The following is a 23,956-nucleotide window of genomic DNA, read 5'->3' on the forward strand; positions in this document are numbered from 1 at the left end:
TGCACACACTCTGCATTTTCTTGATGAGCTTCAAGAGGTAGTCACCTGAAATGGTTTTCACTTCATAGGTGTGCCCTGTTAGGTTAATAAGTGGGATTTCTTGCCTTATAAATAGTCATGAAAATAAAGAAAACCCATTGAATTAGAAAGGTGGGTCCAAACATTTGGTCTGTACTGTATATATATATATATATATATATATATATATATATATATATATATATATATATATATATGCATATGTACGTATATGCATATGTATACATATGTGAATGCAGTGTTATACATTTCCTATAGTCATAAATGCATAATACCCCCTTTAAAAAGAAGACATACATTGGATATGAAGGCTGCCAAATGTTGTACGCTCTCTCTCCCACAGACACACACACACACACCAAGCTCCTTCGACCTGAAATCCAAAGGTCCCTTTTCAAGATTTCTAACTTTTTAAACTCTGTAGGGCTGCTGCTTCATCAGGCTGGATTTTATAGAAAAGACATCAAATTGTGTAAAGGACTCAACACTAGGGTGCTGCTATAACTTATTGAGTTTCCTCACTGCAATTACACCAGCAAAAGACTCCTCTATTTACCTGTGTAGACAACTCCATTTATTTCTATTGACATGTTGATGCTGTTAATGCCGTTGGTAGACAGGTTCAATATGGACTCTTGTCTATCATCTGTCAAGAGAGAAAGCACAGGGGCAGAGAGGAAAACTCAATATGAGCATTTAGAAAAGAAATAGAAAAAGCAAGAGCAGTATTGCGAGAGTTTGGAGAGTGACAGGATAATAAATTTATTAAGTGTTCTGGAGACACAATTATAAAAAGATATGAGTTATGGAAGACCTCTATCATAGCACACAACTGGGAACCATTACAAATACAATCACAAATGGTTAATATTTTCTTCCAAGACACCTCCCCCCCCCAAAAAAACTAAAGGGAGTGATTTTTAGGATTCAAGAGCTTAGCTCAGTCCAGAAATTGCTTTTCCATACACAATGTAATGATTCTGTGTTTTAGTCCTTTTTTAGGGTCATGTTATGTGTAATTGTTATAAGTTAGCATCATATTTTGTTGCACATTGTTATGTGTAGTGAAGGGTTATGGGCTTGTAAACACCGTTTCCCGTTGAGAAGTTTACTGTGTGACACAGAGCACTCGTATGGTGTCATAAAAATTAACCTTAGCGCTGATGTCCGCGTTGAGTCCGCTTCAACTACATGCCGACCTCTTTGAATGCCCGAGTATGCTCAAGTATATTGGGACCTTTAGAATCCAAAACTATGGCACCACCCTGGTCAGAAGCTAGTAATTCACAAAGAAGTCAGGATCCCACTGACTGCCAGACCTGGATCACTGCTGAGATCTATGCATACTCATAGCATTCCTAGCAAGACAACTTGAATTTATCATCCAAATCATACAACCTGATGATTGTTGTATGACAGACAGGGCTTTATGTTATGCTGACACACAGTGACAGGATAAGAGACATGCCCACACACACACACGCACACGCCCGCATACCCCCTCCCCACACACCCACGCACGCCCACACACACACACGCCCACCCCCACAATATATATGTGTGTTCTCTACAACCTGCTGAGGGTGTAGAGCTGGTCCAGTGTTCCATGACCACACTGCTCTTCCTGAATCCGAAGTTCAACTATCCAACAGACCCTCCTCTCCAGGACCCCTGAATAGACTTTACCAGGGAAGCTTAAGAGTGTGAACCCTCTGTAGGTGGGACAGCCGCCTTTTTGAAAAGGGGGATCACCATCCTGTCCTTCTAATCCAGGGGAACTACCCCCGATGTCCATGCAATATTGCAGAGTCGCATCAAATCTCATGCACCCCCAGGTCCTTGCCACTGAGGAGCTCTTTAACACCTCGGCAATCTCATCCCCAGAGATGGGAGCGCCCGACCCACAGACCCCAGGCTCTGCTTTCTAAATGGAAGGCATGTTGGTGGGAAGTATTCTGCCCACCAGAACACAATGTCCTGAGTTGAGGTCAGCAGCACACCATCCCCACTATAAACTGTGTTGGTTCTGTACTTCTTTCCCCTTCTGAGACTCCAGATAGTGGACCAGAATTGCCTCGAAGTTGTGCAGAAGTCTTTCTCCATGGCCTCTCCAAACTCCTCTCATGCCCAAGTATTTGCCTAAGCAACCACCCGAGCTGCATGCCACTTGGGCTGTCAGTACCCATCGGCTGCTTCTGGAGTCCCACAGGCAAAAACGCCCGATAGGACTCCATCTCTCACCTTTGGTGCCCACCAGCGGATTCAAAGATTGCCGCCGCGACAGGCGGCAACCAACAGCTCCGATAAGCCGCCTCGACAATGGAGATGTGGAATAATGATCCGCTCAGACTCAATACTTCCCCCAGAACTTGTTCAAAGTTCTGCCGGAGATGGGAGTTAAACCGCCGTCTCACGGGAGTTTCTGCCAGACGTTCCCAGCAGACCCTCACAACACGTTTGTTGAGGCCAGATCTGATTGGCATCCTTGCCCACCACCAGAGCCAACTCACCACCAGGTAGTGGTCAGTGGACAGCTCCGCACCTCTCTTCACCCGAGTGTCCAAGATATACGGCCGCAGATTCGACGAAACGACCACAAAGTCGATCACCAAACTGCAGCCTAGGGTATCCTGTTGCCAAGTGCACATATGGACTCCCTTATGCCTGAACATGGTGTTCGTTATAGACAATCCAAGATGAGCACAGAAGTCCAACAACAGAACACCACTCGGATTCAGATCAGGGGGGCCCATTCTGCCCAGCCACACCCCTCCAGGTCTCACTGACATTGCCCACATGAGCATTGAAAGTCCCTCAGCAGAACAACACAGACATAGGTGGGATTAAATACACAGGGAAGGTAATCAGTGGAAACAGGGCACCGCTGGGATCAATCAGGGGCAGATGAGACAACATATGAACTAAATTGACACACAGAAAACCAAATCCTCACAGTTTTAGTAAATTTTCAAGTTGAACTTCCTAAAGAGTGAATGTTTTCCTATTAATAACTGCACTCCAAATTACAGAAAATGATTGGCCCTTCCCTTTCTTTAGAACAGAATTTAAATTGTGATGCATAGTAGCATATTAAAATGAGTATATTGCCAAGATTTATATATCTCTTTCAGAGTATTCCAGTCTTTGTTCACCTGGGGTGATGTACACCCCAGAATCTGTATGAGGTTCCATCTGAGACAGAAAAAAGGGTGTCTCTGGCTCTACCCAATCTAATGCATTATTACTGGGCAGAAAACTTTCACAAAGTAGTTTTTTGCTTCACCAACCAGATGCTGGCTGGTGCCAATTAGAACTGAATGCATGTAAACCATCATCATTCTCTGTATTCATTACTGAAGCTTCCTCTCTCCCCTAAACAATACTTTTCATGAAATACTTCAACTTAGATATGAATGCAAGGGTGCCACATAGGGGGGGAAAGTTATGACAATTCCAAGGGCCCCTGACCAACAGGGGGCCCTCCACAATTTTTTTTTTTTCATAGAAAGTAAAAAAAATGGGTCCCTGTCAATTGCAAAATTAATTATACTGTGTTTTCTAAAATTGTTTTTAGCAGTAAAAATCAAATGGTCTCCCTCACAGACCAAAAAGCACACATTTGCCCTGAACCCCCTGGATCTGCATGAAATGTTTCATTCCTGCTTGGAGCGCTTGACGGTGACATGTTCAGCAGCAGCCAGTAGATGACAAGAACTACTGTGGTTGTTACTGTGCTGCTAAGAAAACTAATAAAGTTAAGTTTTAAAAAGAATTAGAGAGACAGCGAGAGAAAGGGGTAAAGTGTCAATTTGTAACCCAGTTTTTCTCTGAGAGGTGGGTAGACTGTGTGAGATTATCAACCATTCAGCATAGTTAGCTTAGCTACAGACTGTTTGCCTCCTTTTCACTAGCATTTAATGAATTAAGGAAAGAAATTACCAACATATTCATATATTGAACATGTACCTGTACCTTTTACCACTTAACAACAGATGAGTCAGTCAGCAGCAGCTCTAACCCACGTCCCTCCTGACCCATCCTCTCCTAAGTGGAATTAAAGCTGCAGTATGTAACTTTTATAAAAAAAATTTTTTTACGTATTTGTTAAAACTCATTATGTTGTGACAGTATGGCATGAGAGATAATTTGTGAAAAATTTATTTCCTCTGCCGTGTCCCAGTGCGTTCTAGAAACAACCAATCAGAGGCAGGAGAGTTTTAGTGCTGTCAATCACAATCTCATGTGGCTGCTCATCCTTTCTCCCCCTCGCTCTGTGCTATGCTGTAGCTAGCACAGCCTGTTGTGAATGTTCAGTCTAGTTAGCAATGACAGCAGATAAAAATTGTTTATGTAATGATAAGTTGTTTTTCCACCATTAGCACATTTAGCAGTGAGTGAATGAGGTTGATTGACAGCACTAAGACCCTCCTCCTGGTTCTGATTGGTTGTTTTTGGTCAGAATGTTGTGTCACTTTAACCAGGAATAGCAGCTCAGGGAGCAGGTGGAGGAGATTGATCTATTCACAGATTATCTGAAATGGTGCCAGCTTTAACAAATATGAAGAAAACATTTTTTATTAAAGTTATATATTGAGGCTTGAATAAAATGCAATTACATAGCATTTTTGATAAGTCTGTATTGCTTCATGTATATTTTGCATCTTGCCTTTTACTGTTACTCATGGGGAGAGACATTTCAGTAATCTAAAACTAATAGAAAAAAATTAAGCAACCTACTTGCATACTGTATGTCGACTGTTGCATGTAAAATTCACGAGCAGTAAATATTGTGCTAGTATCAGTATTGGACCAAAGAAAGCAAGGCAAGCCTTTAAAATTGTGACGCTTTTGATAGGTCAGATAGACTATTTCTAAAAAAAATTAAAGAATATTATAAAAAATTGTAACAGCAGCTGCGTGGGGGGGCCCAATTTAATTTTTTGTCATGGGGCCCAAGATTCCTGGCAGCGCCCCTGTATGAATGTAATGAATTGAATTGTGAGCAGACAGGTTAGTAACTCACTTTGAACATATTTGCAAAGGAATTTTAAGCTTGGAGATAAGCCTGGTAAGCTGCTAGTGTCACAACTCAAGGGCGACCAAGCCCCAAAACCAATTTATTATTAACCAATTTATTTACATTAGCTTGTGATGTGAACTTTTCCTTCCTGGATAATAATAATAATAATAATAATAATAATAATAATAAAAGTTCATGCATGGCTAAACCTTTACATTGCATTTAAAAAATAAGGTGCCAGAATGTAATTTTATGTATATGTGTTTCGAAATAATCAGCTGATCTGAGTCTTTATCATTATGTCACAATGAATTTCTATAAGACAAAATTAGGTTGTGGTTCAGTCCATCTGAACCACAACCTTGAGGTTCGCCATTGATGAGAGTTGCTGCTCACAGCCAGTCTACGATACTGAGAAACAGAGCAGATAATGGAAAAGCTCACTGCAGTAGAACCAAACCACACACTAACCGGCTAGAGCGCCACTTGCTGGTGGAAAAGTGCCTATAGTCACTTGATTGTGCTATCAGTTGGCACTAGGTGCCTAGATAATACTGGCTCTTTAAAATTAGTTGAAATGTTTTAGCACAAGTATCTGTCTTAATCTGGTCTCAAGTTGGTAACAAGTATCTTACCTCTTTTGACAGAAGGAGCCTGGGTGATAACGTTGCTTTGGTGAGAAAGCATTGGTACATGTGGCTGTATTTTTGTTGTTGGGAGAGAAGTCTGTGGGCCTGCGACAGAATAGCTGAAGATGGTAGAACTGTAGTTCTGCCTACGGCTCTCCCGACGGTTGCTGTCTATTGCTGCTTGAAGTTCACCAGGAGAGCTCAGTCCCTGCTTTTCACATTCATATGGATAGAGGTACTTCATATACCTGCATCAAACAGCACACAATTTCCTTTGAACAATGAGGCATCTTTCAATATTAGTTTGTAGCGTCAAAATACTATCTGAGTGTTAAAATTCACTTGTAATATAAAAAGGATTCTCCCACTCCCCTTACTGAATCGGTTGTGGAGGTAATAGAAGGATGGGTTAGGGTAACTACTCTATCCTACCCTAACTAGGTAGTCAGCTCTATTTTGAACAAACCAGTGGTGAGCACAGAATCACACACCACCACCCATTCCAAGTCAGTGTAAAGTGAAAGAAAATTTCTATGGTAGTGGACATTGCATGAAATTCAGTTACAGTTATAAATATATTTGATATATTAGATATATTTGCCTGAATCAAGCAACATGTCACACATAAAAAAATTTGATTAACGTAGACCAACACCTCTTAGAGACAATGTAGAATGAGGAGAAGATAAAAACAGATCTCGAGCTACAATCTTTGCTTCACTTGGTGTCATCCCTAAGGTGTGGTAAGTGGACCTTAGCTTTGGATGGTGAATGTCATTCTGTATCTTTTCCATTTGAATGAATTGTATGGCTTGCAACATTTGATCATTTTCAGCATTAAAGTCTGTTTTATACTTAGCCAAATCTCATTATTTCTCAAGGTAATAACACTAAGGGGTTTTGGTCGGTACGGATAAACAGACCTGGCTGTTGCACAGAAGGGAAACTGGCTGCACTGCAACAATACCCATGACTATGCTGAGAGAATTCATAAGCTTCAGCAGCCGAAATGTGAGATACTTTACATTCAACTGTCACCCGGGTTCTTCACCAGTCAAAGCTTTATGGGACAGTAGCAACTACTGAAGCATGCCTTTTGGCAAACTCTACTGTAGTTTTCCAAAAGGCATGTGGTAAAGTGGAAGAAAGTTCTTTGGTCTAATTAGACCATAATTTAGGTTTTTGGCCATCAGACAAGACGATGCATTTCATTTGGAGGACATCAAAAGCCATCAAAAGTGTGGTGGTGGCAGCATAATGCTATAGGGATGCTTCTTAGCAGAAGGCTCTGGAAGGCTTGTAAAGGTAGAAGGTAAAATGAATGCAGCCAAACGTAGGAAGACTCTGGAGAACAATTTGTTTCTATCTGCAAGAGAACTAAGTTGTCAGAGAATTATTTTCTGGCAAGACAATTACCCAAAGCATCCAGCTACACCTACACAGAAATTGCTTGTAGACTATAAGGTGGATTTTTTCTGAGTCAAAACCCAGACCTGAATCTGAAATAGAATTTGTGGCTGAACTTTAAAAGTTCACCACGCAACCTGAAAGAGCTGGAACAGTTTTGCAAAGAAGGGGTAAAATTGCACCATCCAGATGTGAAACCTGATTGAGACCTAGCCAGAAACACTGTTGTGACTGCAGGTAAGGTGCAGCTACTAGATATTGACTTGAAGGGTGTTAACATTTATCCAATCACTTATTGTTTGTCACATATCTTTATTTAACAGTCTGTACTTTGTAGAAATTTGTTTTCACTTTAACATTAATGGAATTTTTGTAGTTTCTTTTGTTAAAAACAGAAAAGTTTGTTTATCATGATTGATTTGTTTAAGCAATAAAAAAGTAAGAGATCCAAGGGGTGTTAATACTTTCTACAGATGCTGTTAAATAGAAATGCAATGATCTGTCTTGATTCTAAATTAATTTAGATTTAAACACAAACAAGAAAGCACTGAGGAATGTCTGACAGATTCCAGTTGCCATTAGCTGTTATGTTACAACACAAAATACAGCATTATGTACAATTTTAGTATTTGAAAGGAATGTTCTTTCTTTTTACAGACTGTAAATAAAAAGGATGTCTCACATATGAATAACACATCTAGTCTTAAAAATATTCTTGTTGAAGCTTATCTAAAACTAGTCATACTTACTGTGTTCGGAGAGTAAATGCTGCACTAGTAATAGAGGTTGGGAGATGGAGGCCTTTGGTAATCTCACGCCATATCTTTTTATTGATGACTTCCACTAAGCCGCCTTTTTCTGTGACAAGCTTGTAGAGCATGTAGAGATCCAGCACCTGCTTTGCCATGATAGGAATTCGATTCACTGGAGTCCCTGCAGAAAGTAAACACAATAACCAGGATCAATTCTATTACCTTGGTTCCTCCCGTCAATAGGCTTCTGCATCTTCTTATAAGGCCAATTTATCTTAAGCCAGTCAAATATCTGACAGTTGTGTTAAATGAAAAGGATATAGCTTTTAAAAGTTTTTAGCATTTTATCAGTTTGTATTTTTATGTTATCACATTGTCTACTGTTCATATTTGATGCACTAAAAATTTAAAATGACAGACAAACTTTGTTTTATTGGGGCTGTTGGAAATGTATTAATGTAAGTTAAAGAATCTTTAACTTTACAGATACAAAAGACTATTTGTCAAATAAAGATGGTCTAATATATTAAGTCTGCAGTTTAGTGCCACACATAAAGAGAAGAACAAGGTTTTTGTGACAATTCTATAGTAGCTGACCCTGAGATAATTAACCTGCATTTGCTGACAGAATTCTATTGTGCCCATTGGATTTACCATAATAGCAATCAATATAAGGCAGGAAAATAGTGCAAACAGCAGCATGTCCCTTTCCAGAGAGAAGAAAGCACTGAGGAATTGTCTACAGTGGTACAATTGCATCAATTACACCCAGTAATTGTAGCTTTGTTTTACTGTGATGGGAAGTTAAAGAATACAATTTTATTAACCAAGGCCAAAGTCCTCCTGTGCTTTCAATCCAAATCCACAAAAGGTGCAAAGTTGCATACATCATTATTCATTTAAGAATAAAAAAACTTAGCACAATAGCAGCAAAACAAATAATTTAAATTCCAGAACAGACAATCTGTCTCATAGATCAAAGTGTTATAACATTGGTATTGATGCCTTACAGCAATAATGTACAGGTATACAGGTTTTCTTCAAGTGCAATGATTTCTTCCAAAACCGTAAGATGTTCAAAGATCTTGGTTCTGTGTTGCTACACTATTTTAATCTTTGTAATAGGATGTGTTGAGACGCTTATCAAGGACACGCACACACAGTTTGTTACACACATGGAATTCTTCACTTTTACACAAAGGCCTTTGTAGAAATAGCAACTTAGCTGGCGTACGACATCAGGCAACCACTGGGCGTGTTTTTAGATATAACCAGTGATTCTTCCGTTTTTGATCAGATGCTGTGTAAATTCGGTCATATTCATTTTACAACAAATTAGCCTGTAAGGGTAAGCGTCTCTTTCTTTTTTAGCGCTAAAAAAGAATAAAAAAGATAAACTCTGGTTATTCTGTGTTGGCTGATTTCCTGTTCGTGCGCTCACACGTTTTGGTCATTCGAGTTTAAATTGCAACAGATGCAAATACTGCAAATTCATACTGGTCAACAGATGGACAATGTTTCAACTAACTCCTTGTATTTTAGGAAAATATTTTACTTAAATCTGACCATACTTCACACAATCAGGAAACATATAATGCATTTCTGACAGTAGCTGAATTGTTGTCGCTAACAAATAGTAAACCATTACCTCTGGCTTGGAAACACTGAGCTGCAAAACGTATGAAAAGAATGAAATAACATTAAAATCATTTGCTTAATCTGAACAAGAATGCCATGAGGTTTTTTTTTCTTTTTTGCAACTTTCTTTTTTATTGTTTTTTTTAACAGAACAACCAACCAACAAACAAACATGAGAAAGAACATGGAAAAAATATGACATCCCCATTACAAAAACGAAACAAAACAAAAACCTCAGTTACCAAAAACTGACAAATAAAATAACCATAAGATACAAAATAAAACTTACAAAGACTAAGTGAAATCTAACATAAAGACAAAAATGGAACTGGGACTTTCATCTCTTTTCAGAGCCGAAATTCTTCCATAGGAGTTGGCTCTTGCAGAACACTTGTGAAATAACTAGTAAGCAAGCCGGATAGTTTTAGCTTTGTCCACAAGATATTGTTATATGTCTGTTTCTTTTTATTAGGTGGTGTTTTGTTGAATTCATTTTTTCTGGCAGGTCAGCGGCTTCATTGGGAAAAGAGCTGTCTCTGCAGTCTCCCCAGAAATTCTTCCATGTTTAAGAAGCACAAAACCTTACCATCTGTGGTGGATCAACCCATAAACGAGTGAGAACAAGACGGCTACAGTAAAGTCTAATTGTCAGTTTGATAGAAGAGTGAACAATTTGATAGCATGCTGTGATGCTGTGTATAATCTCATGTTAACAGGAACACAAAATGCATCCTTGTGACTTTTTCTTTCTTTTTTTCAGGTTTTAAGGAGCTGATCAGAGGTCTTAAGTTCAGTGGATGAACTTGCATCCATCTCATGAATGCATATATGCTGACTTTAAAGAAATATCTTCAAATTAACTCAGTTGGCCTAAGAATGGTTAGGGTTCTTTACTGGCTTGCTGTAATTACTGGCTGTCAGTGTTAATCACCTCCTAGAAAGATGTTAATAAGTGAACTTAAAATGTATATGTTTGTGAATCCAGACAAAATAAATATTTGGTAAATTAATTAACTTTTAATAATAAAAAAAAATAATAGTTTCATAAAACTTTTTGGCTTATCCTTGACGATTCTATTCTTTTTTATTTAAACTAAAATTGACTTATTTGAGAAAAAAAAGCTGCTGGTGCTACTTTAATCAATTAATGACCCTATCTGGGTGCAACGCTAAATCATTAGAGAATTTATCAAAACACAAAGGAAGCCATTACAACCATTGTCTCTCCTGTTTTTTCTAGAATCTTTAAAAAGAGGGTTGTCTGTCTTTGCTTTCAAGTTAGAAGCACTTCCATTATTCCACATAGACTTATGTTTGAAATGATGTGGGCCGAATTAAAATTGGATATGGTCAGAAGACAGACTATATCTTCTGACCAATTTTAAAGTGGCCAGTCTTCCCTAACCACTTTAGAATTGTGACAGTATAATTGTTCATTATGAAAATGCCAGTGCAATATGAGTGATTTAATTGCATGTAGTCATCATAATTTACAAAAATTAAGGCTTGGAAACAGCTTACATGTAATTAATCTATATCATCTATCTATCTTTCTCTCTCCCTCTCTCTCCCTCTATACATATAATAATTCAATAATTTAAATACTATTTAAACTTTTTGAACATGGTCTATTTTCATGGTTTCAGTTTAAAAACAGTTTTTAATTGTCACTATTGACAAAATTGTCAGTGACAGTAAAAATTGTCACTAACAGTTGATTATTATTTTATCATAAGTTACATAGTTTAATAAATCAGTCACCAATGTCACTCAACTGAGTTGTACAATCTACTAACTACTCCATCACCACTGATGGTGATCCACCAGGGGAAAAATATTGAAAACCCCTAACTCAGTGGTGCCCAAAGTGGGTCCTGGAGGGCCGGCATCCTCCAAGTTCTAGTTCTCTCCCTGGTGGTACCAACAACCTTTTCAGCATGTCAGGCTCATTAGGCCTCTAATGAGCCATCATTTGATCCAGGTGCATTAAACCAGGGAGAGAACTAAAACATGCAGGATGCCGGCCCTCCAGGCCCCACTTAGGGCACCACTGCCCTAACTGAACCTAAAGTTAGCTTGATAATCTTTGGAGGTCATTTTTTAAACAATTGTATGGATTTGGGATAATTATTATAATCATTTACTTAATTGAGTTTTTTTGGGTAAGTGCGGTTAAGTCCCCCCCTCAACATAAAGATAAAGTCCTGTCTGTGGATTTAGGGATCAATCAGAATGGGGAAAAACTTGAAATAAAGAATACCATTGATTCCAGGGCCACAAGAAATCAGGTTATATTTTATTATTGTTCTCAAAAAGTTTATTAACAAAACAGGATAATACTGTTGGGATCCGGGTTCGTTTGAGTTTGGCTTTAGATTTTTGTTATTTTTGGTGTTCCTTAGGTTTCTCTATTTAGTTCTCCCTATTTTCCACTTTTGGTATTCCTTAGTGATTCTTGCTATGTTTTTCATATTTCTAGTTATTTTCTGTTCTAGTTCTTTAGTCTAAGTTATTCTTTAGTGCTAGAATTATTTACCGTTTCTCTGTGACACTTTCTCTCTCCTTCTCGCCCTCAGTTAGCTCCTGCTCTAACCACTTACACCTGTTATCAATTTACTCATCAGTCCACTGCTTCCATACCCTACCTCCCAGTATTTAAGCTCTTCTCTTTCTGTCACTAGTCACCAGTTTGTCTTGTTTCCTCATCTCACCTAGCCTATTTGTGATTCCCTCATGTCTTCAGTTTTTGGATATTTTTTCTGAGCTTCCTTCAATGTACCTTCTTGTAAGTTGGATTTTGGCTTTTGTTTAATTAATTACTCACTTAAATACTATGATTATGATACAGCCTACATATACAAAATACAGACAGACATTCCCAGGCATGGTTCAAAGTGTCGGACAGCCAAATGAGTGATATATTGAATGTAAAAAAAAAGAGGAAAAAAGAAAAAAAAAAGGGGGTGGAGAGGATAGTCCTCATCTCCAGTTGAAATCACGGTCTCTGGTTATGAAGTTATGAAATAAGCAAAATTGCTGCCATTTTACTAAATAAGCCCTAATAATATCTATTTAACCTCTAGAACAACCTGGCTTTATATAATAGTATATAAATATATAATAGTTTGATATTAGCACCTCTGAGACCTAGAATTATAAGACTGAGATATCAAGGCAAAGAAAACTCAGTAGCTGCTGGTAGGGGCCATTCAGGAGCCTCCAGACATTCAGGGGCCCCAAGAAATGGTTTAATTGTAACGCAGACCATAGATCTAAACCTGTAGCATCATTTATAGAGATGTTATTACATTTTATTTATTTAATGCATTGAGCTGAGAAAAATAAATAGTACATTTAGGATTTAATTAGGAAGTTTACTTTGTAAAAGTTTAAAGAATCATCTTGATAGTTTGATTGTTGTGTTACCATGGCTACAATATGGTGTAGCCATGGTAATCTAATCTTTGTGTTTGAATTGGGTTTGTTCACAAATACATCACAGCACATAACCAATAATCAGTGATTGATTTTAAACTCGGCCAATAAACCTGGTCTCCCTCTCACAGATTCACCTTATCTATATTTAAACATGTTAGTGATGCTGAGGTTCTTAGTAGGACGGGTTCCGGGGGGAGGGCGGTTCTGTCTAAGGCCCCATATTACCTTGATCCGGCCCTGGAGGAACAGCTGCTGCAATGCACATCTCTGGAATCTACCTTTAATCCCCCGGTGGCCCCTGTCAGTCCCCCGATGCTTTAGGGTCATTTTGATTCATTTCATTGTGGCATGTTTGGCTTTATGCTGTGGTTCTAATTATTGCTACAATATTTTCTCTGATGTTTATTTTGTGAACACTAAATGCTCTGGGCTGAATCTTCCTTTAACACTTGAGGTTCTGCAATAACTTCTATTTACAGCTGCGAACCTCCAGCCCAGATCCCATCAGCAGCGGCTTTAAACCGCCTGGTAGAAACGTTAAGGAGAAGCAGAGCGAACAGTCAGCAGGTGGTACCAGGTGGTACTGGGCTTTGATCTGTGTCACGACTCGCGGTGACAGTCGGTACCGTGTGTTGGGTCTATTTTAGTTCGTAACCTGCAAGGAATCAACCAGAGACACAAATTACTTTTCTGCAGAAGAGGGGAGCAGAGCCAGACGCGGAGAACCGCCGTTAAACACTGTCTGTGATCAACTCCGCCGGCTCTTCGTCCCCAACTGCCTTTTATTATGATTACAAGGAGGGAGGTTGAGCTTTTTCACACAGTCACACAAAGAATTGATCAAAGACCTTTACCACAGGATGTTCTGGAACATTCTGTGGACATGCCCTTACAAGGTCACAAGGCTGACCGTTACTAATTAGTTTCACAGGAAGCTGATAACACAGGAATATGTTAATGTTTCTAGCTTCCAGGCAAACATCCTAAATACAGTTAATAGTGTATCACAAAAGAAAAGAAGTCAAGTAAACAACACACAAAATAATAATATGAAAACATAACCTTTAAAATAAACTCACAAGTAAATGAACTTAGATCATTTTTCTAACACCATGTCTTATATCAGGATGTCTTGATATAAAGACAGACATTCTTTCTACCTGTCGGTGGACCGACTCAGACTGCCTGTAGTGAACCGGGCATTTAGCAGAATGATGAAGTTAAAGTCAGAGGTTTTTTCTGCAGTCGAAGCATTTCTGTGTTTAGGGGAGAGGCGGGTTTTTTCCTGCTACTGCAAGGACAAAATATAAATAGAAACAGTTTTTCTAACGTCAACATCAGACCTGTTTTTATTCACAAACCAGTGTATGAAAAAATATTCTTGCCCATAATTTGATAGTTAGAGGTACAGATCCGCCTCCTCCTCACCATGGACCCGGAGTCTGAACAACATGGAGGCTCTGAGAGTCATTATTAAGACTGAGGGCAGCCAGACTAGTTTATTTTTACTAAATTATTATATATAGCTAAATATTATTGCTGAGGGGCACAAGCAGGCCTTCTGACATACAGATAAAAATCAAAATCAAAATTTTTTGAAAAAAAAAACAAACTCAAAATGGGCACTAGGGGCATCAAGGATAAAAAAGGGCAGGGGCTCAAATCGATTAAATCTTTGACACTGAACCAAACTCATATCTAAACATTTGAATCTTAGTTTGATTTCTGTGGGTCTCACTAGGTTGAGAAAAACACATTTATTTTGCTACTTACTAGTCATTTTGGGTCCTAAGGCTTGAACACAAAAAATATTATTTAAACCACATTTTACGTTACATTTAACTTTAACTTTGCCGACCCCCCCCCCCCAAAATTGCTCTTAAGAAATGTTCCTGTTTATGGTTCCCCAAATAATGAGATGGGATTTTTAATATATATATTAAAATGGCCACAAATAGATCCACATTATTTGTGAAATAGCTTACCTCGTTTTTGCATGAAATTGAAAAGGTCATCAAGAAAGTCTTTGCGCTTTTCATCTTCATCAAGGTCATACAACTGAAAAACAGAGAAATCACTGGAAATAAACGTTTTTCATCAAAGAAAAATACCTTGATTCAGTGACATCAGAGACCTGGGGCCTCATGCATCAAAGAATGCACAGTTTTCACACTAAGACTTGGCGTACGGACAAATTTAGAAAAGTGCAGCGCACAAGAAAATCGGGATGTATAAAGCCGTGCTCAGGCACGTGGCTGCGCATCTTTCCTTTATAAATCCTAATTTGTGGGAAATTGAGCGCAGCTGCTGGTTAGCCCTGTCACTACCCATAAATACATATGTAAATTAGTATAACCATGGTACCGGTACCGGTACCATGGCTCCTTTTTAAAGTTTTGCTCAGAGATCCAGGATGATCAGTCTGGATTAATCTAAACACTAATAAACTATCATCAACATTTCCCAGCAGATCAATATGATCTCTGATCAATCGCTCCCTCTGAATCCTTCCATTGGCGATGTTCTCCATCAGAGCCAAAGAGCTCCACATTTACGCGGCTCACCTTTATGCAGCTACTGATATGCGTGTGATTGTCTCCACACCTGATCACCTTAAAAATAATCCAACATGACCTGCCTGGAGTTAATCTGCTGATCCAACCCTGTTTTCTTTTTCAGTCAGAATGAAATGACCCCATAGATGCATTTCATGCGCTTCGGCGCACAGACTGATGAGTTACATCTTTATGAGACAAAAACTGAGGAAAAGTACTATTTACATTGGAGTGAGGTTTTCACATCTTTTTATTTTTATTTTCTTTATTTTTTGTGCGTGTTTGGTTATTGTCTGAGGACCAATGCGGCTGAGTTTCATCGTTTACATTTAAACAATACAATATTAAAATAATTTTAAAAAAGCATCGGGTTTGAGACTTCTTGGTCTAAATAACGGAATGTAGTCAGATTTCAGTGTATTTAGGTGAATTTTAACACTTTTGCCGCTTTATACATGAGGCCCCTGAACTCTAAACTGATGTCCATTAAAAATATACAATAACCTCAAGTACCATGGCTGAAACAATACATTTTTGTTGATTATAAACAAAAATGTATTGTCAAATGAATCTGCAAAACACTTTCAAATAAATACATTCAGTTTGACCCATTGCAGCATGACATCACCAGTGCTAGGTCCATATCCCATGTTTCTCTCTCTGCCAAAAGGGTTTCATCACTATTGACTCTGACACCCTGTTCATTTGAACACCCTTCAGCTGATTGCAAGGTGAAAAGAAGAAGAACCAAGAATGTCACTCATGGATTGGAAGTATAACATTTGTGTGTCTCTGTTCTGTAGGTGTTGGTCCATTGGTTTTAAGGCTGGGCCATATCAAATTGTTCACAATAACACCGGAAAATACATTTTATTGTGATGTACTAATTTCATGGCGTAAATACGTCACCCTACCATCACACATGCAGCAATATTAAAGTTGTAAAGGTGAAAGCAAACACGACTGAACCACTATAAAAACAAAGAAGCTGGTCAGATGGTTTATAGTCTGACCAGCGACAGCGAAAAAACTCTCTTAAACACCAATGTTTCCCCCCAAAAAATAAATAACTTGAAGTTTAACTCAAAGCTCAGGGCCAGCGAGATGAAACAGGATAAATATTTCCTGACCGTTTTGTCAGCACTCGGTGGACTGGAGTTGCAAAGATATCAGGCTGTAATGGGTAGTGAGCTATTTCAAATTAATTGTCTAAATTATTTAAATTTGTAGACTATTTAAAGTGAATGATTGAAAGTGAATTTTCTAAATTAAGAATGTCGCAGATTGTTTATGGATGTTTGTCTGTTTTGATTTGCATTGTTGGTGGTTTATATTTTGTTTTGTTTAATGGTATTTACACTTTGTAATGTTTTTTTTTGTATTTACCTCACATATAAAAAATGTGAGGTACATACATTTTTTGTATGGACTGGGCCTGTCCGTAGTTAATGAGGACAGGGCCTGTCCGTGGTTATTGGGGACAGGGCCTGCCTGTGGTTATTGGGGACAGGGCCTGTCCGTGGTTATTGGGGACAGGGCCTGCCTGTGGTTATTGGGGACAGGGCCTGTCCGTGGTTATTGGGGACAGGGCCTGTCCGTGGTTAATGGGGACAGGGCCTGTCTGTGGTTATTGGGGACAGGGCCTGTCCGTGGTTAATGAGGACAGGGCCTGTCCGTGGTTATTGGGGACAGGGCCTGTCCGTGGTTAATGAGGACAGGGCCTGTCCGTGGTTATTGGGGACAGGGCCTGTCCGTGGTTAATGGGGACAGGGCCTGTCCGTGGTTATTGGGGACAGGGCCTGTCCGTGGTTATTGGGGACAGGGCCTGTCCGTGGTTAATGGGGACAGGGCCTGTCTGTGGTTATTGGGGACAGGGCCTCTCTGTGGTTAATGAGGACAGGGCCTGTCCGTGGTTAATGGGGACAGGGCCTGTCTGTGGTTATTGGGGACAGGGCCTGTCCGTGGTTAATGAGGACAGGGCCTGTCCGTGGTTATTGGGGACAGGGCCTGTCCGTGGTTAATGAGGACAGGGCCTGTCCGTGGTTATTGGGGACAGGGCCTGTCCGTGGTTATTGGGGACAGGGCCTGTCCGTGGTTATTGGGGACAGGGCCTGTCCGTGGTTAATGAGGACAGGGCCTCTCTGTGGTTAATGGAGACAGGGCCTGTCCGTGGTTAATGAGGACAGGGCCTGTCCGTGGTTATTGGGGACAGGGCCTGTCCGTGGTTATTGGGGACAGGGCCTGTCCGTGGTCATTGAGGACAGGGCCTGTCCGTGGTTAATGAGGACAGGGCCTGTCCGTGGTTATTGGGGACAGGGCCTGTCCGTGGTTATTGGGGACAGGGCCTGTCCGTGGTTATTGGGGACAGGGCCTGTCCGTGGTTATTGGGGACAGGGCCTGTCCGTGGTTAATGAGGACATGGCCTGTCCGTGGTTAGTGGGGACAGGGCCTGTCTGTGGTTAATGAGGACAGGACCTATAAAAGCTGGTAGAATCATTGTGCCAATGAATGACTTGAACTGTCAAGATGTTTGGCACAAAGAAATCAACACTCAGTGTTGATACAGAAGCAGCGAGGTACGTTTTGTTGTTTGTATTGTAAGTTTATGTTTTGTATTCTAATATCTGTATATGTTTTAGTTTTCACGGTGACTGAGGTAACTGTGGTGACTGTGATGATCATGGCTGATCTTCATCAAAGAAAATAAAACGCTAAATTCACCCGTCGAGCCTGGCTGAGTAATTCAAGCTGCTGCTGCTGCACAGGCTGCTCAGAAACATACAGAAGAAGCTAATCAGCTGCAGCTAGTCATGTCTGCAAATGCAATGAAAAACTTAGAGGTCTGCATACTTTTTGTCCTTACTGTATATTTTGCTCTAGAGCATTTTAAAAAATATTAAACAAGATTCTTAGTTTTGCACATAATGTTTGTGTCTAAAAAAAACATGAGGGGGAAAATACTTTTTAACATCTTGTAAAACTAATGTTCTGTTTAACCACAAGAGTTTGTTTAACTTGTCTAGTAAAGTATTGTTGTTTCCATTTGGTAGCTGATATCAGGCTGTTTTTTGTTAGTCACATTATTTTACATTTTTATTTATCAATTGTATATTTTCTTTGACTCATTAAACATATTGTGTAATTTTTTATGTCTTTATATTTATATATACAATATGACTGTATGAATTACTTTATAATGGAAAATAAATATATATATATTTAAAATTATATTAAGTTTTAATATAATTTAAGAGAGAGAGAGAGAAAGAGAGAGAGAGAGAGAACCCTCAAAAAGGCAGAAAATGTGGAATATCATGTGTGATATCATAATTGAGGTATTTAGAAAATATAGTGTGATATAATTTTTTGGCAGAATTGCCCAGCCCTAATTGGCTTTCATGTGTATTTCTGCTTTGATCATTTCTTTATTGCTTAGATCTTGCCATTTTAGCTAATTCCTTGTGTTAAATCAGTTTATTATTATCATTTGTGCTTTGGACTTGTTTCTTTAGACTAGTGTTTCTTTCTGTTTACTGATATATTTTATGGTTTCAGGTTTCTTTCAGGCTCTCTCCACTTTCTTTCATCTTTCTCTCTCCCTGCCAGTTTTCTGAAAAGTTGCTTTACAAAGATACTGCATCCATTTGTAGACGCAGCACATAGTTACCGTATTGTTATGAACCCAATTTGGCAATTTAATCTTTGATTTAACCATTAAACATGCAATGTAACAATGACCAAAACCTTCATGCAGTGGTGGTAGTTATACCATTAATCACTGCAGTATGCAGCTGCTCATGAGGTTGATCACAGGAATTTATCTCTCTTTTATATTTTTCCCTCGAAACGCTGGGTAAAACATGTCTTAAGTGCATGTTCCCCACGTATAACATTTTTCTCCGATTAGTTTTCACCTAACCTCTGTGACTGCAGCGCATCCGTAGTTATAAATCCCAACACTTTCTCAGAGGATCAGTCTCTCCAGGTGTTTATTTTGGGGCAAATTGCAACCCTCAATTAGTTAGCTTCTGACAAACCCACTGGATTCATTTACAGGTAGCGCATGTCAATAATTGTGGGTAATTTGAAAGTTTGAAAAGGATGACAATTTCCACTTTATCCATGTAAAGTATTTATTTTACTATAAATATCGTATAAAAAAAAACAACAATATTTTCAAACAGACCCAAATGACTTTAATTCTTTTAATAGATTTGAAAGGTCGCTACTGTCTCCCATGGGACCCACAGGCCAAGTTTAGTTGGTTGAGCTTAAAACCAATCACTGGTCATTGTAACTTGCCGAGATGTATTTGTGAATAAACCAAGCTCAAACACAAAGCTTAAACTTAAGATAAGACAGGAGCTCTGCTAACACAACAATCTAACTTTGAAGATTGTTTTGCACTTTTACAAAGTAAGCTTTACAGCTACTTTAAATCTTAAATTTAAATATTAAACAATTTAAAATTGTTTAATGTATCTACAATGAAACCATTACATCAAATTTAACAACTCTGTCACCAATAAACAGCTTTAAAATGTTAGTATGTATGAGGGACCTTGAAGGTCTGGGAAGTTTCTTAATTAATTTATTCCATGTAAATATATGCTCTAAATACTGTATAACCAGCACTACATTGTATTTTAAGATCTGATTGTTTAACTGGAAATTAATAGATTTTTACTTCAATTTTAATTTTCTTGGGTTGTTTTTAAGACTCTATAATTGTGTGTTTAAGTATTGTCTGCAACGTATCGTCAGCAAAAAAAGTTACCCAGTAATTTCTTTACATTTTCAAAACGAGAGAGAGAGAGAGAGAGAGAGAGAGAGAGAGAGAGAGAATAGACCCCCTGCATGTTATTGTTAACATAAGAAAATTTCGCGCATGCGGACAACGCTGGAGGGCAAAAAGACAATTCTTTTACATGTCATCCATAGCTGCGCTGCTGCGGTAGAATAATTCCGTTAACTCAATCAAACTTGGAAATTTAGGTATTATTAATTTCGTGCTATGCTCCACAGCAAAGGGGAAACCCATTGAAGTTCAACTCAAAACCACATCTTTCTCGCTCTCTGGATTGGCCAAGCTATACACAGACTCGTTGCCATAGCAACTAACAACAACGCCCCTAAAAAAACACCCAGATATTTCCCACACAAAGAGCAGATCATTCAGTCTGTTGCAGTAGTATGGTTTTAGGGTTAATGTTTATTTTGCGATTATTTATAAGTGATTGCTGTGGTACGAGGAGAAAACTCTAAATATATTGCTGCACTTTACTGTATGACTACCTCGCTGTTACTGTCTCTTACTCTGCAGTTGTGGAGTCACAATGTTTGGGATCATGAGCGCCCCCTCCTTGAGGCAAGAGAACTGCCTGCCTCACCTCGAATCTGTTCTCTGGTTTCTGATCGCTCCTCAGCACATGAAACACGTTACACACACAGTTGGTGACAAAAAACACTGGACATTATATGCATAAACTAAATTATGAAAAATCAGTTCATACATTAAATGTTTTTTAGCCATTTTATTGGCGACACACAGACAGGACGAGCATGCTACCATAGAATGGCAGCCAGTGCAGTTAGTGAGAGGTTGATCAATCCCAGGTGAGGCTCAACTCGCTGCTGCCTCACCGGCTTCGCTTCTGAGCATTTGACTGGGAAAATTCAGCGATTTTGAAGAAAAAATAATCAGAATTGGTTAAGCTAAATGAAAAATAAATACTTCACAGTACAAACCACAGGGTGAGAATAGCAATATAAATTATTGTATCATTATATATTATTTTTCCATGAGCACCTGCCTTCCCTGATATGTCTGTTAAGGCGAAGATGGAGCGGCACTGAAAGCAGCTCTTTAAACCATTCAGACTACGAACACAACAGAGACACAATCAAAACTGTCAGATGATTTATTACCCGCGATAATAACTCAGAAATCGTCCAAATTAGGATGTATTTTTATTTCTTTCCTACTTATGGAAAGTTTCTGTTTATATCGTAGGTTTGTGGTGCCTTTCTATCCTAAAGAAAGATATAAAACTTCAGATATTTCACAAAAAGATACTAACATTCATGGAAAAACCTCACATAACCTTATATTAAAGCAGAAAGTACGGCGCCCACAGTAAGAAAGGGTTACAGTATTCAATTATGCTGCATAACTGACCAGTACAGTATTGCTAGGGAACGCAAAGGTTTTGCGAGGGAACGCAAAAGAAAAAAAAATTTCCCATGTCCCCTAGGGGGCACCGTACTGTAGAACAAATCAAAAGGGCTTTTTTTTCCTAAAAGGGGAAAAGGTCGAGGGCTCTAGCACCACCTAGCGTCAATCTGTGCACACCCCGGAGCATAGACATTTTTAAAGTGTCTTTGTGAGACTGCAGTTTTCAGTTCTATTATTACACTGAACATAATTTAAGATTGTTGTCTACTGTTTGTCCAGGTTGATCAGAAAAGTGATCTATTATTGTTACAAGTTATTTTTTTAGTGGCCGATGAGTATTTATTTAAAAAAACAAAACAAAAAAAAAACAAAAACTGATGCTTGGATTTGCGCAGAGTATTCCGACTTCTTAAAACCACTCCTCTTGATTTTGGTTCCTTTAAGGATTTCGCCAGTTCAATCTTTGTAAGTAAAGCAAAATTAATAACTGACGAAAACCAAACTACTACATTAAATTATGAGTTTAGAGGTGATGATCAAATTAAATAGAGGCATTTATTGCCCTCTTACTTTTCAGATTAGTCTTTAACTCCTTTTTTGAAAAGGGTTATCAGCGAAGACTCGGCGTTCCCTTACCTGTTTAAATTGCTCCTCGTAGGTCCACTCTTGCTGGGAATGGAAGTGCGCGGACGGAGACTCTGTGCGTGAAACTTGATCAGTGGTAAGGAAGCGCACCGTAGCGCCCTTTGGAGACAAACAAGCTTCATGGAGTTGGAAAGAGTTTGACATGTCTTTGTGATTCTCCTCTTCATCAGTGATCTCCTGCCCATCTGTGACCCACACCTCCTCACCAGTGCAAGGTTTTAAATTCCCGTCCTTGTCCTCCCGGTGAAGACGCATCATCCCGGTGGAGGAACCAGCTCCAGCTGCGAGAGTGTTGCCAAGCGCGCCGTGGTAGTGGCTAAAAGCCACAGCTTGCTGGTGGATCTGGGACTGTACCACACTGCGGAAAGTTCTGTTTTTTCCCTCCTGCTGGAGCTTCTCCTCTACGGCAAAACGAGCTGCTTGTTGGCGCTGTAGATTGTCCATTACCGCCTCCAGACTGGTCCCGCCGCCCCCGGTGACGGCATGGTGGAAGCCGCTGTAGCAGGGTTCAGATGCCGCCTGAAGTGGAAGGCTGCGGGGGGCCGAGCAGGAGCCAGGCTGTCAAGAGATCATAAGTTAATCTTTTTACCCCTTGATTACTTGCATTTTCAGCTAAAAACGTCTGCTGTGATGAGTCTAATTGATTCAGAAATAATTTGGGTCACTTAAAATATGAAAATGTCTACAAGAAAGTAAAATATAAAATAACTTAAGTAACATCAGCTCAAGTTATTGACACACTGACAAAGTAAACCTGAGCTATTGTGAAGTTGCAGAGGTTTAACATCTAGACAGAAATAAAGACACTTACCATACGTTTGCTTGCCATCTTTTTCCAGGAGTTATTCAAAGTTGACTTTCAATCCAAGAATACAAAATTTAAATATTTGATTGACTAAAGATAAGTGTTGAATGTGGGTGACCTGACCTGAATTTGGCAACAAGTGGTGCTTGTTCATCACAATGAATGCAGAGACCAGCCCTACCAACGCATTAACACCTCTGATCCTGAGACACCTCTTTCATCAAGATGACTAGGCTACACCTCTGAGATGCCGAGCAATGGCTAAATCATGTTCCTGACACTCAGTAAACTTTACTTGAGGATATTGCATCTGAGTTATGAAGCATTTTTATCAGTTTTTCTGCTGTCTGATTTTCAGAATAGAATTTGCACACGTTTTACGCAGGATGACTGTGTGAATATTGATAAATGTCTACTAACAGGTCTTGCAGTTGTTTCTTTTTTACAATTCTCTGTGTAAAATTGTACACTGCTCAAAAAAATAAAGGGAACACTTAAACAGGTGTTTCACACTTAAAGTGTTCCCTTTATTTTTTTGAGCAGTATATTTCACCCACAATCAGATTCTAGTGAACGAATCTGATTGTGAGCACAGAAGTTTCTACTCATCTTCAAGACATCAACCACTGTTTGGTGGTAAATAATCTATTCATGGGTCACTCTAATAAAATGTTCACATGTGATTTATTAGGACTTCAGAAAAACTTATCCATCCATCCATCCATTTTCTGTTCACCCTTTGTCCCTAGTGGGGTAGGGACGTGCTGGTGCCTATCTCTTGCTAACGTTCCGGGCGACCTGTTCAGGTCACCCTGGACAGGTCACCAGTCTGTCGCAGCCGGGCAACACAGAG

The 23,956-nt window shown here is 39.2% G+C and overlaps 1 protein-coding gene across 1 annotated transcript; it reads right to left on the reverse strand.

The window, feature by feature from the left end:
• Window positions 1–209: 209 nt before the first annotated feature.
• Window positions 210–23,127, reverse strand: LOC114154423 (AT-rich interactive domain-containing protein 3A-like). The gene is made up of 6 exons (XM_028033504.1): window positions 23,110–23,127; window positions 22,290–22,856; window positions 14,909–14,981; window positions 7,845–8,028; window positions 5,671–5,936; window positions 210–721 (listed from the first exon to the last, which is right to left on the reverse strand). Exons 1-6 carry the CDS (start codon window positions 23,125–23,127, stop codon window positions 588–590), a joined length of 1,242 nt encoding a protein of 413 aa, XP_027889305.1. The 3' UTR covers window positions 210–587.
• Window positions 23,128–23,956: the final 829 nt, after the last annotated feature.

The sequence above is a fragment of the Xiphophorus couchianus genome, chromosome 12 (assembly GCF_001444195.1).
Source record: "Xiphophorus couchianus chromosome 12, X_couchianus-1.0, whole genome shotgun sequence".
Classification (NCBI taxonomy): Eukaryota; Metazoa; Chordata; class Actinopteri; order Cyprinodontiformes; family Poeciliidae; genus Xiphophorus; species Xiphophorus couchianus.